The sequence below is a fragment of the Triturus cristatus genome, chromosome 12 (genome assembly GCF_964204655.1).
Source record: "Triturus cristatus chromosome 12, aTriCri1.1, whole genome shotgun sequence".
Classification (NCBI taxonomy): Eukaryota; Metazoa; Chordata; class Amphibia; order Caudata; family Salamandridae; genus Triturus; species Triturus cristatus.
Window position 1 is genome coordinate 777,912,702 of NC_140595.1, and position 16,175 is coordinate 777,928,876.

The 16,175-nt window shown below is 45.1% G+C and overlaps 1 protein-coding gene across 2 annotated transcripts in view; it reads right to left on the minus strand.

The window, feature by feature from the left end:
- The window catches only part of WRAP53 (WD repeat containing antisense to TP53), a 104,050-nt gene extending 89,533 nt beyond the window's left edge, over nucleotides 1–14,517 (minus strand). Inside the window, exons 1-2 of one of the 2 annotated variants that reach the window (XM_085636708.1) lie at nucleotides 14,406–14,517; nucleotides 7,661–8,691 (exon numbers count right to left, since the gene is read on the minus strand). In XM_085636708.1, coding sequence (XP_085492834.1) covers nucleotides 7,661–8,502 — 842 coding nt within the window. In that variant the 5' untranslated portion in view covers nucleotides 8,503–8,691; nucleotides 14,406–14,517. Of the gene's footprint in view, nucleotides 1–7,660; nucleotides 8,692–14,314 lie in introns of both variants that reach the window. The other variant, XM_085636707.1, reaches the window with a different exon arrangement.
- Between the last annotated feature and the right edge of the window lie 1,658 nt (nucleotides 14,518–16,175).

Here is a 16,175-nt window from a genome sequence, read left to right on the forward strand (position 1 = left end):
CGTTTGTAGTTACAATTTTAAATAGGTATTAAAAATCGTGAAAAAATATCTTGTAGGGAACGTATCTTGTACTGTTTAATTTTTACCTTTGTGTAACTCTGTTTCACGCGTTCACTCCCCGGTCCACCACAGCTGGTGCTGGTTGTGTGGAGGGAGTACTTGCGCGACATATCCGCCCCCACTTCCGGTGGGACATCTTTGCCCGCCATCTTGATAGGGTGACGGTCTAGTCTACGGACCTACTCTCTCCAGCACGGTATTTAAGCAAGCTATGGTGCTGACGCGCAGCGGACGCGCGCAGCGGGCGCGCCAAAGGCAAGCCCGTCTGCGCCCGTCCGCGTCCGTTGCGCGTCCAGCGCCAGCCATGCTGCTCGTTACCCTCCAAACCAGACCATGACCTCTTGTTACTTGGAGAAACTGAATACCAGTAAACAATGTGGTCATGTTTTAGAGGTCAATAGTGTCATTGGCCCGATAAGTTGCTGGAAATGCCAGACACAAATAAACTTCATAGATCATCATACCATGACTGATTCAGATATTGCAAGCAGTTATCCGGATCTCATCCTAGGGGGCTTAATAAATGCTCGATCTTTAAGTAAGCACGCCTTGGACATTAATGAACTGATTATCGAAAATAAGTTGGATTTTTTATTCATTACTGAGACTTGGTTGAGGGAAGATTGTAATACGGACATAGTGGTTGCTCTGCCGCCAAATTTTACCATGTGCAGGCAAGATAGAGAGGATGGCAGGGGAGGGGGAGTCGCTATTATACATAGGGATACCATGCGGGTAAAGACCTTTACCCTACAAGGACTAAAAGGAGCAGAAAATATGGGCTTCTGTTGTACCATGCATGACTCCTTCTCCTTTTCTGGGGTATTGCTGTATCGGCCTCCAGGCAACAGCAACACTTTTTTAGAATCCCTGGGAGATGCCCTTAGTGAGGCAGTGCTTAGGTATTCAAACTTCACTCTTCTTGGGGATGTTAATCTTCACTTGGAATGTGATAACAGCCCAGGAGTTTCATCTTTTCTAGAAATGATTTCCATCTTGGGACTTAAACAGATGGTCCAAGGTCCATCTCACTGTGGAGGGCACACACTTGACACCGTTTGTACCAACTTAAAGTCCTTACAGACTAGTAACTCACTGCCACAGGTTTGGTCGGACCACAGTTTTATTCCCTTCGCCTTCTCAATTCACCAAAAATCTAGTATAGGTATAAGTGATAGTGACACTATCAACGTTTCCAGGCGGAAATTGCTTTCATTAGTCTCCAACCCACTTCTGTTAGCTACGGCTCAAGACACGGTGCCTGTACTTACTGGGGAACCAGAAGAGGATTCACCTAGAATGTCTAACTGGCTCACATCCATAGGGAATAAATTGGAACCCCCAAGAAGAGGTACTCGAATTTCTAAAAGGAAAATCCACAGTGACCCTTGGTTCTCAAGGGATCTTGTGGATCTTCATCTACACAGTAAACAGCTTGAGCATAGGTGGAGAAGGGGATATGAAGCATCCAACCTGCAAACCTTCAAAGCTTTCAGGAAGAAATATAAGCTGGCCATTAAAGTTGCAAAAAAAGAATACTTTTACAATCGAATTATCATAGCCAAGAATAACCAAAAAGAAATATTCAGAATTGTAAAATCCTTTACAGATCCTAAAGTCTTGCATACTACTATCCCCTCGTCCGTGGCACTTTGTAATGAAATTGCATGCTACTTTGACAACAAGGTTAAAAACATTCAAAGGAACTTTGAAACTTTCAGGCCACAAGATTTCATTGATGAACGAATATCAGATCTTGGTTTGAACTTTCCTGTCTTGCAATCATTTCAAGCTGCAACATTAGCCCAAACGAAAGAGGCTATTTTAGCTTGTAAATCTGGTTCACCATTGGACGCATGTCCCCCAATTTTTTTACATCATATCATTGATGTGGTGAACTCAGTTATTAACAGTATAGTGAACTCCTCTCTCACCTTGGGTATTGTTCCCAGGGACTGGAAATTTGCTATCATAAAACCCCTAAAAAAACGAAACAGAATGTGGAATCATCCATTTTATCCAGTTTAGAGACGGTCATTGCGTAACGACGCATGGCCACTCAATGTATCGTAATGGCTGATGCACTTACAACCCAGGAGAATGAACTCTCAAGGTTGTAGGGATGTTCAGCTCATGCAGGGCACCCTCACACTTAGAACCGAGCACCCTGCCTTCAGGATTGAAAGGCCTGCTTTAGGGGTGACTTATAGGTTTTAGGTGCAGTGAACTCAGATATAGGAAAAACTATATCTGTCTTAAGTGGTGCTAACACCAGTTTACACAGGCTGCAAAGGCAGGTCTGTAGTTACAGTTTGAGTGATCCCCCATGGGTGGCATAATGCATGCTTCAGCCCATGGGGGACCCCTGGTGTACCTAAGCCCTTGGTACCTTAGTGCCATATACTACGGACTGATAAGGATACACCAGAGTCCAATCTGGGATGTACTTAAGTACTTACCACACCAATTTAGGGGAGAAAGCACAGATACTGGGGCCCTGATTAGCAGGAGCCCAGTCGGACTAGTCAGAAACAGCATAGCACCAGGCAAAAAAGTGGGGGTAACCATAAAAGCAGATCCTACTTTCCTACGCCACTCCCTGTCAGATTTGACCTGCACATGCACAACCATCTCAGAACCATTCACACTCAGAACTCCTGGCGCAACTGGAACCAGAGCCCCAAAGACAGTCACAAGCCTGACCCACAAAGGTTACCTCACACATAGATAACCTTCTGTGCGGACTACCAACACCACCCACCTCGCCCTCCCCATAACTACCTCTACATCTCGATCCAAGCTAAAAGCAAGCTAATACACAGAAGACCCCCGACTCGCCAAGCACCACTGAAAACAGGTGGCATGATGGTGGTGTCACACCAATGACAACAGATCAACCTTTCATATCTGCATCCATGGACTCAAAACCACCAAGTTGTTTAAGATATGTGGTGGTTGGATCAAATATTAGGAGTAGGATATACTGGATGAAGCGAATGCAGTGTTGTCACACTAGAATTGATGACCAATGCAGTTGGATTTATGATGCTTGTCAGTTTGTTATCGATTCTTTCAATACCTTCAAGTCATTGAGCTGTGTGAAGATACCAGTTGTATTGATGCCCTTCCAAACTGTTTTCTAATATGCAATGGACAATTGTTTGAGTCCCTGCTGTTATGACTTTCAAAAACCAAATATAAAATGTTAAGAAAAAAACAAAACACAACAAGTGCCTTGCCCTCACTGAACAGATCCAAAACAGCTCCAACACTGTGAAAGAAATCTTTGCCATAGTGAAGGAATTCATGTCCCCCTGCTGCCAGCTCCACAACATTGCCCCTTCACAGGAACTCTGTACCCAACCCGCTCACATTTTTCACAGGAACTCTGTACCCAACCCGCTCACATTTTTTACTAATCAAATCCATTAACAACAACTTACCCCCGCCCACTAACCGGACCTCTCCAGCCTCAAATTCTTCCAATCCATCAGCAAGAACACTCGAAATAACACCCTAACCTGCTGGCCAGGCATCAACGTATGGAAACCACCTGTACCATGTGCTCCATCAGCTAACTAGAGCGCTATTTTACGCCTAACTCCTACCCAGCCAAAGAAGCTCATCAACACCAGACTGGCCAACCATGTAAATGCCAACCACCTCCTGGACCCTTCCAAATCCTAATTCAGACTAAACCACAGCACCTGGCCAGTCCATTGCTGCCACGGAAGTCAACTGCATCGTGGACAGGGGGGGGGGGCAGCGACACTCATCCTACTACACTTCTCAGCAGTGTTCGGCACAGTCTCCCAACCCCGTTCTCATGCAATGCCTCCATGGGGCAAGTAACCATGGTCCAGCACTTTGATAGGATAGCTCCTTCCTCTCAGGAAGCACTCAAACACAGCCTTAGTTCCGTACTCGTCTGCCAACTCCATCTTGACCTGTGGCGTCCCTCAAGACTCCTCGCTGAGCCCCACACTCAGTAACATCTACATGACCCATTTCGCCAACATCATCCACACACACTGACTGAGAATCATCAACTCCTACACCAACAACACCCAACTCATCCTCTACCTAGCAGAAGACACCTCAAACACTCAATGACCTTCATCTTCAGCTGCATGTGCGAGGTTGTGGACGGGATGAAAATCAACTTTAAACTCAGTGATAAAACAGAAATGGCCCTTTCAGAAACAATAACTCGCTCTGGTCCTTGGTCTTTTGGCCCACAGAGCTAGGACCAACTCAAAAGCCCATCCATCTTGGCCAGAAACCTAGGTATTGCGAATGGCAATATCTCAATGAACAGCCAAGTAAATATGGTTACAACCACCTGCTTCCACAACTGTGAAGACACTCGAGAAAATCCTCAGATAGCTCCTACTTGGCACCCAAGGTCCGTCACGCAATCTCTAATCACCAGCAGACTGGACAACAGCAATGTCCTCGAAGCTGGCATCACAGTTCAACTCACCAAAAAGGCTCCAAACCACCCAGAATGCAGCAGCAAGACTCACACTCAAACTACCATATTGCACTCACATATCAAAACACCCTCTTCACCATAGATTACCCCAGCCTCCTGATATTGCTGGCCCTTTCAGATGCCTTAGACACAGTTCCACCCCACCCTCATACACACCCTCAAATCGTGAATGGGATTTGCCAGCAATATCTTTCAATGGTTCTCCTCTCTCCTTTCCAACCAACACCAGTTTGTTCACATGGTCACCTCAAGGTCACAAAAGATCACTATCACCCGTAGAGTCCCCCAGGGCTCCTGTCATCTTCAACATTTTCATAAAGCCGCTTGGTTCTCTACTCACAGATAACAGTATCAAGATTCACCAATATGCCAATGATACACTACTTGAAAGACCCATGTGCTTCGGACAGCAAAAGCCTCGAACACTGCTTACACAATATCCAGACCTGGATGTCCAGCGCCTACCTGAGGATCAATCCAACCAAGACTATATTCCTTTTGTTGGCTACAAACAAGACACACTACAAACCTAGTTCAATTGCATGAACGGGGTCAGCAGGTATTAAAGGTTCACAGAGGGGTGTTACATTACAAAATGTGCACCTCAAAGGAAGTTCAAAGGGGATGCTTATAATGAAAGAAGCCATCAAATTGCAGTCTTTACTCTTCCATACAAACAAGCGAGGTCATTTATTGGGATGCTGGGGATGACTGCTTAAGGGGTACTTTCCACAGTTCTGCTCACTGGTAGAGTGAAGGAAGGCAAAGAACAATTTCTATTGGAGGCAGCTGTGGACCTCAGCACAACTTAGTTTATGCCACTCCAGTGGGGACCACTGCGATGTGTGATACTGAGCAAATGGTGGCCCCTCTGAAACACATTTACAGCACTCCTGCAAAGTCTGCTGAGTGGTCTTATCTTCGGCAATAGCCGGACCTTCTCAGAACTCAATGCTCTCAAAGGGCTGCTGGTGTGCATTATCTTGGCGAGTGGCATGACAAGGCTCAGAGGCGGCCTATGCTGGAAGAGGACTGGAGCACCTGCCTGGAAATATTACTAGTCTTCTGCTGAATGGGTCTGAGCTTCTGCTGCCTGAGCCCGACCCTAAAATTCATCATGGATAGTGGCAGGAAGGCAGTCTTGATCCTTTTGGATTTGTCTGCCGCGTTTGACACCATTTCCCATGACATCCTGTTAGCCAGATTAAGATCATGCGGCATTACAAATCTGGCATTGGCCTGGATTACATCATTCCTGTCTAACAGGAAACAGGTCGTTTCCTTGGGCTCCTGTGTGTCATCTGAACGCATTGTCTCTACGGGTGTCCCACAGGGGGCCTCTATCAGTCCCCTGTTGTTTAATATATACATGGCTCCGCTCATCTCATTAATCTCGTCCTTTGGAATTGAGACTACATTTTACGCTGACGATACCCAACTTATTCTGTCTCTGGAAGATAGATCAACAACAGTAGAAGAAAATTTTAAAGCTTGTCTCTCTGCAATCATTAAATGGATGAATAACAACCATCTCTGCTGCAACACCGACAAAACGGAGATTCTTCCCATTGGTAAAAACAATCTGTTTCAACCCAAAGACTGGTGGCCAGAGGATATTGCAGCCCCTCCCTCAACGGTTGAGGTTGCTAAAAATCTGGGGGTACTGTTTGATTCCTCCCTTTCCTTTAAGCCCCATGTTTTAACATTAACAGGGATCTGTTTTAGTCATATCCGAACATTGAAAAAGTTTTTCAATCTTATTCCATCAGCAGCTAGGAAAACGGTGACAGTAGCTCTTATACTGTCTCGGCTGGACTACTGCAATAGCCTCGTCGGGACGAATAAATCCTCCCTGAGACGGCTTCAGGTAGTCCAGCATGCAGCGGCCAGATTGGTCTTGGGACTTCCTCGTAGATCGTCTGCTTCTGCTGCATTGAAGACTCTGCACTGGCTTCCAATTCATAAAAGAATTCTGTTCAAACTACTTCTGACGACTTTTAGAGCTTTTCGGGGAGTTGGCCCCGCCTATCTCTCCATCAGATTTAAACCATACACTACAACAAGGACATTACGATCAAGTTCTGCAAATCTTTTGGCAATAAGTAGGTTTAAATTGTCATCAAAAGGAGGGAAATCAGCCATGGTACTGGGAGCAAAAGCATGGAATAACTTGCCAAAGGACTTGAGAGCAATTCAACGTGAAGACCTATTTAGACGAACCCTTAAGACCTGGATCTTCGGTCTAACAGATGTCTGCTCTCTGGCTATGATTTAGTCTGGACAGTTACAGTTAGTTTAAGTTATCTGCAGCGCCAGGAGACTCCGTCAGGAGTGACAGTTGTGCTATATAAACCTTTCTTTTCATTTTATTTCATCAGTTCACTTCTGTTTTCATGATAATTCACTGCTTAGATTTACAATACTAGGTTACACATACATTGCAGAGAAGCATATGGGTACATGTGTGCATAAATAATGCAATACGATTGGAAGGTGAATTCTGAAGCCTTTTCCACAAAACGTCCACTCAAAAAACACCTTAGTAGGTAGACAACATTAAGTCACCTGGAAGTTTGTTTAATTTTTGTAGGTTGCTACTCCTGGCTAGAACTACGCAAACTGAGTAACAGATTTAAAGTGGAGTTTTAACAAACCTCTCCCTTGCCAAATGACTGCAATACCAGAATTATACCCTGTTCTACAAAGATGTTTTACATTACACCGAAAACGTATATTCAGTGTTGATACATAGATGTTTTCTATTATTTTGAAGCAGTATTGTTGAGTTAACTTTAAGTTTAACGTTTTCATAAATTGGGACAGAGGAAAAGACAATTAAGCAGCTAATTCGTATAATATAAAAATGTTCTTTAAACGTTGGCAGAGGCCACAATTTTCAACAAAAACCATACACAGCAACAAAATGAAAGCTTTTGCGCAGTTATGCTTTCATAATTCAGAATGGAGGAAAGGGTTATTTTTGAGGGATGTCACTAGTAGTACCCATTCTATTTCTAAAAAGGAACAGAAATAATTTAACACCAATTTTGTGCGGAGTACATATAATAAGCTTTCGCCTCTATAGTACAGCGTGGAAATACTTACTAGAATTGCTCCTCTGTATACTCTGTTCCAACACTAAATTCTTCGGCTGGTGTCTCATTTATACTGTGTTCTTTGGGAAGAGATAAGTCTTGTGTTTCCGCCATGGCCTTGAGAGAGGAGTGTGCATCAGGTAATGCTTCAGGTACCAGTGTTCCAGCACTCTCCAAGGCTTCTGCAGGGGGAAGAGCTATTTCGGGTATTTCTGATTTCTCGTTGGACAAGATGAACACACTGGATGATCTGGGACTCCTAGCTCTGCTGACTGTAGGATCTTGGTCACGAGCTGCTTGCACTTCAACCCCTTCCTTGAGACTGGTAAAAGTATAGGCTGATCCTTCTGGGAAGGGAGCAATGTCATTACCCAGTGCACTGTCAGCAGAAGCAGCTACTTCAAGCATTTCTTCTTTAATCTTGAGAGAGGGATAAACAGAGGTTGATCCAGTGGAGTGGTCTATGGTGGACGCGGAGAAATCCTCGGGAGGGGTGCCTGGATATCTTTCCCCAACAATGGCTTCACTGGGAGGATTATTGCTGCTCAGGCGGGCAGCTTTTGCAAATGGTTCTCCATTGTCAACCTCTTCCTTTGTGCTTGAGATGCAAACAGTCTCTGCCTGTGAGGGTAACACCTTCACTGAAGAACTACTTGCAGGCACCTCAGCGCTGACCTCGCCTGTTGCATTCAATATGCAGTCCTGTCCTTCCTGCGCATCCCCTCCTGCATGGGCAGGTTCTGCAGCACGGATATACCCAATCACCACATGCCCGCCATCCTGTTCACTATTCCCATATTTAACCTCCTTGGGAATTTCTGTCCCAGAGTCTCCGGCAGCTTCTGCCTCCATTACTTCTGCTTTATTTATGAAAATGTTGCAAAGTGAATTTCACAGATCTCAGATGATAGTTTGCGATGTCATTGCTAGGTAATGTTTTTTTTAATTTCTAGTTCTTTTTCTGGCTGGATGGAATGTGGCATGGGCAACACACTCCTCACTCATCCCAGCTGCAGATTTATCCAAACTTCAATCAGCTATCTGAAAGAGAAATAACAGTTATTAGCAATGAAAACATAAGGATTGTGGAAAATGGCCAATATGTGCTCAATGGCATTAGACAGAGAGAAGCAAATACTGAGCATTTTGCCACTGGAGGTAATATTAGTTCTGATTTTGTGCTAGCTGGGGTTATTATGCACTATCAGCAAGCATGTAAGTATTCACATTTGCATAATTTATATTGTGCTCATTACAATGGACTGTTATATGAACATACTATTGTGTGTGTGTACACACACACACACACACACACACACACACACACACACACACACATATATATATATATACACACACATTCATACACACACAAAAGGAAGCAGGGAACCCTGGGTAGTTTTAGGTGGAAAGCAGTCCTTTTATATAGAACACCACCCAATGTATGCAGCACTCGAAGCTTGAAAGGGTATTGTTTTGACAGACACTTTCTTCCTGGTGTCTGGATAAAGCTATTCTTCTGACAAGCTCTAATAAGAGTGAAACACCTCTGACGAGCACTAATAAGAGTGAAACACATGTTGGGGGTCATGTTAATAATTCCAGGTTGGTTTGGATAGTAGTATGTCTAATGAAAAGGGTTTGGGATATGTCACAAAGTTTGGCGCCCTGCTCTGTTTGCGTAAAGGTATTCGTTCTGCCGTAGGGCAAGGTGCAGCCAGGATAGGTGAAAACCCTAAACCCCTAATTGCGTGTGGGTGGGGACCCACACAATATACAGAAAACCAAAGTCCCGGGCACACGTAAGCTAAGTGAATTACTTATTGTCAAAAAAAGTCACTCGTATTTTCACAATGTCTGATAATTGATATCAAGACAATAGTTCTTTCAGGTATTTAATCTTTACGAAAACAACCAGCCAACACGTGTTTCGTCACACATGGGAAGTATCCTGTGACTTCTTCAGGGCTGTCTGAGAAGCGTCATTATCGGGTGGTATCGTTTTGCCGGTGATAATTCCAACCCGGCTGAGCTGGTAGGGAAAAGATAAATGCAAAAGGAACTCGGGGTAACGAGTTGTCAGGAAAGGCCAATCCGGAATGCCGGAGACCTAAGGAGTCATGAAGCGGAGCCTGCCTGAGTCAATCCGCTTCTATGGCCAGATCGCCGGGGTATCGACAATCCACAAAAAAGCACCTGTCAATAGAAGTACGGTGAGTACGCCGTATGAATTCCTGTATCGGGTACGCTTCAGGACGATGACAGGCACTAGTTCACCTCTGTTCCGGAAGTGGATTGTCGATACCCCGGTGATCTGGCCATAGAAGTGGATTGACTCAGGCAGGCTCTCAACTTATTTGCAGCTACCATTTCCTGCGCCAAATGACATCTATCGCTTTTGGACATTTGCCCTCTACCTTTCTGAACCAGAAAGTGGATTAGTTGCATTTGTTTTTACCAACTTTTATAGAAAGCTTTAGGCTGAAGCATGTTTATATACATGGAATGATAACCGGTATAAATAGCCACCTAATATTAAAAAGAAATTAGGGATACTTTCTTGGAATAGCAGTAACGGATTGGTTAAATTACTGAGGGTGCAAAGATGCTCATTTGCAACTCCTCTCAACTGCTGTGAACCCCCTATGATTCCGTTTAAATAATCTGATTGGTGCTATTTTAAAGGAAGAATTTTAGCTGTTGACTTCCCTCTTGGAGTGCACAAGAGAACAAGCATATTTGATACTCTTTATTTGACAGCAGTAAAATATGTTTCCCAGTACCATGTTAGTTTACTCTCTTAAGGCAGCAAAAAACACCCACTGCTGCCAAGTAGATCCATGTCCTCTGCAATACCTTCAACCAGTCCTGGCAGTTTATCCAAAAGCATGTCACATTCTGGGACATAAAGTTTTGCTTTTACAAGGCAAGAATAGTCTCAGATACAACCATACAAAGTCCCAGAACGCAACAACATATTTGCAAAGGTGCCAGAAGTAAATGGTACATATGACACAATAGGACTTGGAAACTATTAAAATTCATAGGAAAAATAAAGTGTGCATGTGCCAAGGACAAATAGGTCATTGGAGAGATGGATATGGGGAGGATCTTTATGAGCTGGAGTAGTGCAGGGTAAAGAGCAGTGGCGTAGAGGGGAGTAATGCAGAGTAGAGTGGTATAAAGTGTAGTGGCATAGAGTAGAGTGGAGTCAGTGGCAGAGAATGCAGTGTTGCAGAGTAGACTATTGTTGAGTGCAGTATAGTAGAGTAGCGTAGAGTGCAAAGGCTTAGAGTAGAGTGGTGCAGAGTAGAGTGACAGTATGGTGATACAGAGTAGAATATAGTGACGTAGAGTATAATGGTGTATAGTGCAGGGAATAGAGTGTTGCAGAGTACAGTACAGTGGCAAAAGATTAACTGGTGCAGAGTAGGTTGATGTAGAGTACAATGGCATAGAGTACATTGGTTCTGAGTGAAGTGGTGTGGAGTACATTGGCACAGAGCATAGTGGATAGAGTATAGTGCAGTGGTATACGGTATAGTGGCGCAGACTGAAGTGGTGCAGCACCGATTGTAGTGGCGTGGAGGTGCCGAATGCGGTTTTTGTAGAGTAGACTGTTTCAGAGTTAAGTGAAGTGGTGTAGAGTGAAGTTGCTCATGGTAGTCTGCTGTGGTGTAGAGTACAGTGGTGCAGAGTAGATTAGTGTGGCATAGAGCGGATTGGCATTTGATGCACTGGCTTAGAGTGGAATGGTAAAGAGTAGAGCAAATTAGCATAGAGAGCAGTTGCATAGACTGCAGTGGTGCAGAGAGGCGTAAAGTGAAGTGGCACAGAGTAGAGTGGTGCAGAGTAGAGTGCAGTGCCGTGATGTGATGCAGAGTAGAGGGGAGTGGGGTAAAGGGGAGTATATACAGTGTGGTAGTGCATTGCCATTACAGTCCACTCGCAGACATCATCAGAACCCACATCAACATCATCTCCTACGCTTACAACGCCCAGCTCATCTTCGCGCTCTCAGTGGACCCCAACACGACGAAGACCAACTTCCTCAACTGTATGAAGAACATTTCAGCCTGGATGAAGAACAACTTTCTGAAGCTAAACATGGACAAAACTAAAGTACTGATCTTCGGCAGACACACCACCCTCTGGAAATACTCCTGGTGGGCATTGGAACTCTGACCCACCCCCACTCCGAGAGACCACGCCAGCAATCTCAGCATCATCCTGGACAGCTAACTCTCCATGAAACGTCAGGTCAATGCCGTGTCATCAGCCTGCTTCAACAATCTCTGTATGTTCTGCAAAGACTTGAAGAGCTCCCCATCAGATGCAGGAAAACTGTGACGCAGGCCCCCATCACCAGCCGGCTGGACTACGGCAACACACTCTACACAGGCAGCACCACCAAACTCATAAGGAGGCTCCAGATGATCCAGAACACAGAAGCCAGACTGATCCTCATCCTGCCAAAGAGAACCCACATCACCCAGCACCTGAAAGACCTTCACTGGCTCCCCATCCAGAAAAGATGCAAAATCAAGCTCCTCACCCACGACTACAAAGCCCTCCACGTCCAAGGACCCGCCTACACGAACCACCGCCTGAACTTCCGCCTACCTCCCAGGAACCTCTGCTTACCTTGCCCTCACACAGGTGCCACACATCTGCCGTGCCACACCGGAGGACGCTCCTTCTCACCGCCAAGTCCTTGAAAACCCTTCCCCTTCACACTTTACCCTCGCTGAACCACTTCAGGGAAGAGTCTCAAGACCTGACTTTTCGGCTGACACCGCAGCACAGCACCTGAATACCCTTTCGGTGGCAAGCAGTGCTTTAGGAGTACCCTATGATTGATTGACAACACATCTTCAATTGAAAGGACCATTACATTTGCACAGACATACAGTTTTACTGATGAAAGTATACAGTGCAGAAACTATCTATCATGTGTGGAAATGTCATCACCTGATATATTGATTTGTTTCAGTTGCAATTAAATATTTGTTTGCCCCACACTTCACAGCCTTCCTCCAACACACCCTTAGTAGCCAGCGTGATTGACACATAAATTCTCTCACTTTGAAGTCAGGGAAAGAAAAAGTAAACATCAAGCGTCCTTGAAGACAGAGCCTGACATTTGACCTCATCATTAGCAAATGTGACAAGATAAGAACAAGATTTACAGAAATACAGCACTGATGGAAAACTACGGTAAGTGGGATTTGGACAAGGGAAAGGACGAACTCAAGCTGACCAGCCTAAAACAAATAGAGCCAGTAAATAGAAAGCAAGCAAATGTAAGATACAAACCACAAAACCAATAGTAAGCAATAAGCAGAATGCATTCCCAGGGAAGCTTTCCGAATGTCCCCAAGATGTTGTTAGCAAACCAGACTGCCTGGTAGGTTTCGACCAAACAGATAATATAGATAATCTCATATTAAGTTCTACTAAAGAATCATGTCCAGGCCTTTGCAGAACCTTAAAACGTGAACTGTTCTCTAGGGAGGGTAGAAACCCTACACACCTATGGAGGATGGAAACTGCTTTCAACACATGTGCAGCATGTGTGTCACTCTCTATTCCCATCTCCTACACACTATAAGGGCTGCCAGTGCTTAAAACAGTCCTACCAAGTGTCAAGCATGGCGCGTTAAGAGTAATGCATTACTCCGTGGTTGGTAATTTGTCACGCAAACAAGATAAAGAGAAAGCTAAGCTAGATATCGCTTTTTCCCCTGCCTTTTTGTGGATCACTCTACTCTTTTAATTAGGTGTCAGACAGTGGCATTTAGTGCCAGCCAGCTCCCTGGTCAAAACTGCTGTAAGAGCGCTGCTGACACATGGACAAGCTTACATAAGCAACTGACGAGAGGCGCTCTTATCGGCTCAGGTCTGAGAGTGCTCCAGACCTATGTTGCAGCAACTGGTAAGAGTATTGGAGGCAAATAGATAGGATGGTTTAACACATGCTGACTGTAGTGCTGTAGTGTTTGGCAAAATTAAACCAACATATTGATGTTTGCACGTAAAATTGAAGTAAATGAAAAAAATGCTCATATTTCAAATTCCTTCGCCTGCAGATGAGAAATACCATTAAATGAGAAACACTATTTTGCAAGGTTTGCGTTTGTAGGCGCACTCAGCAGTGGTTACCAAATGGCCTCCTAATATGTGATTTACGCTTTCTGCCAGTTCTAACTATGCAGCCCGATTGATTACCTATTAACAATACCAGGCTAAAGCTCTTTTTCAGTTGCCTACAAAAAATGCTGGTTTAGAACATTATCACTGCATGAGATCAAATGCCTGATTAGTGTCAATGAATATAAGCATGTTTTAGAAACAGCCTTGAGATTAGCATTTATGTACAGGAGCTGCAGGTACATCCCACACTAGTCAATAAATTGTGGCCCATCATAGGGACAATCTACACAACTTAGCTGCGCTGCGCTCATGTTCAGTGTGCTTACAGGGTGGACCTAGGGACATGCACTCATTAAATAGATAAATCTGCTTCACTACGATCACCGTGAAATATAACGCAAAAGTGTCACACATTAACTGAATGAAAACACAGAAACGTCACTCTCAAGGAATGAGAAAGTTAGCAGCTGTGCCGTAACACAATTCGGGCGCATAATTCCAAAGTACGCACCCTGTTCTTTTGTTTCCCAACTTGCTGAACCGGTGGACCATTTCTCTGTGGCGGGTCTGAGAAAGAAAGTAGTTAACTGTCTACTACTTACACGGACCGTCCATTGAATTCAGCACACTACTCTTGCCCGCTGTTTATGTTTTTTTTAAAAGGGTACCGTGGTCCATGTGGCCTTCACATTAGCACTTCCGGGTCGTACGTCAACCAATCCCACAGCTGAACATATTCTGGTATCGTTTAGTAAGTGATGTTAAAGTACAAGGTGACCCAGGATTGGAGCACTGGTAGTGCTTTATCCAATCCTAGCCTGCTGCACAGGAGTCTGATGTGCCGATTGGCTGTGGAATCTGCGCCTTGACTGTCCAAACTGGCAGTATTCTCGCCGGGAAGCGGCCCAGCGGGACGGGACGGTTGTTTGTTGGATGTTTCTGGCTGGGAAGCCAGATTAAGCGGCTGCCCTGCGCAGCTCTGCATAGGGGGGAAGGATGGAGTCGGAGTTCCGCGAGTTCTCCAGCGCTCCGGCCATCTCAGGGGGTGTCCCGCAGGAGACGCTGCAGGAGACGCTGCCAGCTCTAGGGTGCGTTCAGCCGTAGTGAAAGCTGGGTGGGTTAGGAAAGCGAGTGTACCCCGCCGCTTCCGAGACGTGTGCACAGCAGACCATCTGTGTGACCTTGCACCGCGGACGGCTTGCACTGATCACTGGATGGCTCTCTGCTGTTAGAGCGCGCCTGGTTTCTGTTATTGTTTTTATGTCCGGGAGCGATATATACTCGAACCACGGGACCACCAGCATCTTAAACGACACCCACACTGTGGTGGGGGGGACTATAATGGGGTAATTGACCTGGTGGTGGATAGAACCAGACACCCCTTTCGGCACACACTTCTGTACTGTCTCACCACACCTGAATATGTGGACGCATGACTTAAAAGTGGGGGAGATTTGACGCTTATTACACTCCATGAATAACAGTACTCAAATTGCACTCCAGCCTGGGTTTTCACCTCTCAGACATGGGTTACGTAGAGCATGGAATGTTTAGGCAAGACCCTGTCAGACCACAGCCCTCTACTGGTTTCATTATGCTGGGGTAGACCCAGGCCGAGGATCCCTACTTGGTGCCTGCACACTGAAGCTTTGGCTTGCGTGGAGTTTAGCACACAGATTAGTGAAACTATTGATCGTTACTTTCATGATAATGATGGGGCAGCATCCAATGTACTGGTTGAAATGGGATGCATTTAAAGTTGTGTTGGGCTGGATATGCATGAAAACAATTTATGGAGTGCAGACAGAGCTAATTGCTGAGGTGGTGGCCATGGAGGCCTGCCTTGGTGAGCTGGTGCGAACTTGTTTGACAGACCATGACCCATACTAACTCTTTTGGCCTTGAGGAAAAACACAGGCAATTGGCAATTCGGCTGTCCAAGTTCGATCATAAAGCACACACACAGTTACAGCATGAACATGGGGACAAAGCAGGCCAATTGCTAGCATGGTTGCTGCTCTCGGAGAGTCCCCGACTTTGAATCACTGCTATCTGACAATTGTAGGCAGATAATGAATACCCAAAAAGACATCAGTAGACAGTTTGAAAACGAAACTACTAAAAGGGTTTATATGAGCAGCCCTCAGTAGCCGACCCTGAGGCACTCACCACTTATCTGACGTTTGTACATACCTCCACAGTAAGCCCCCTGCAGCGACAATAGTTAGGCAGCTCAGTTACACTGGAGAAAGTGTGGGAGGCAATAATCCAGATAGCTCGAGGGAAGGTCCTGGGAACAGATGGATTCCCATTATAGTTTTATGCTCACTACTGTGCCCGGCTGGCCCCATGTCTCCTTAAATATTTGAGGC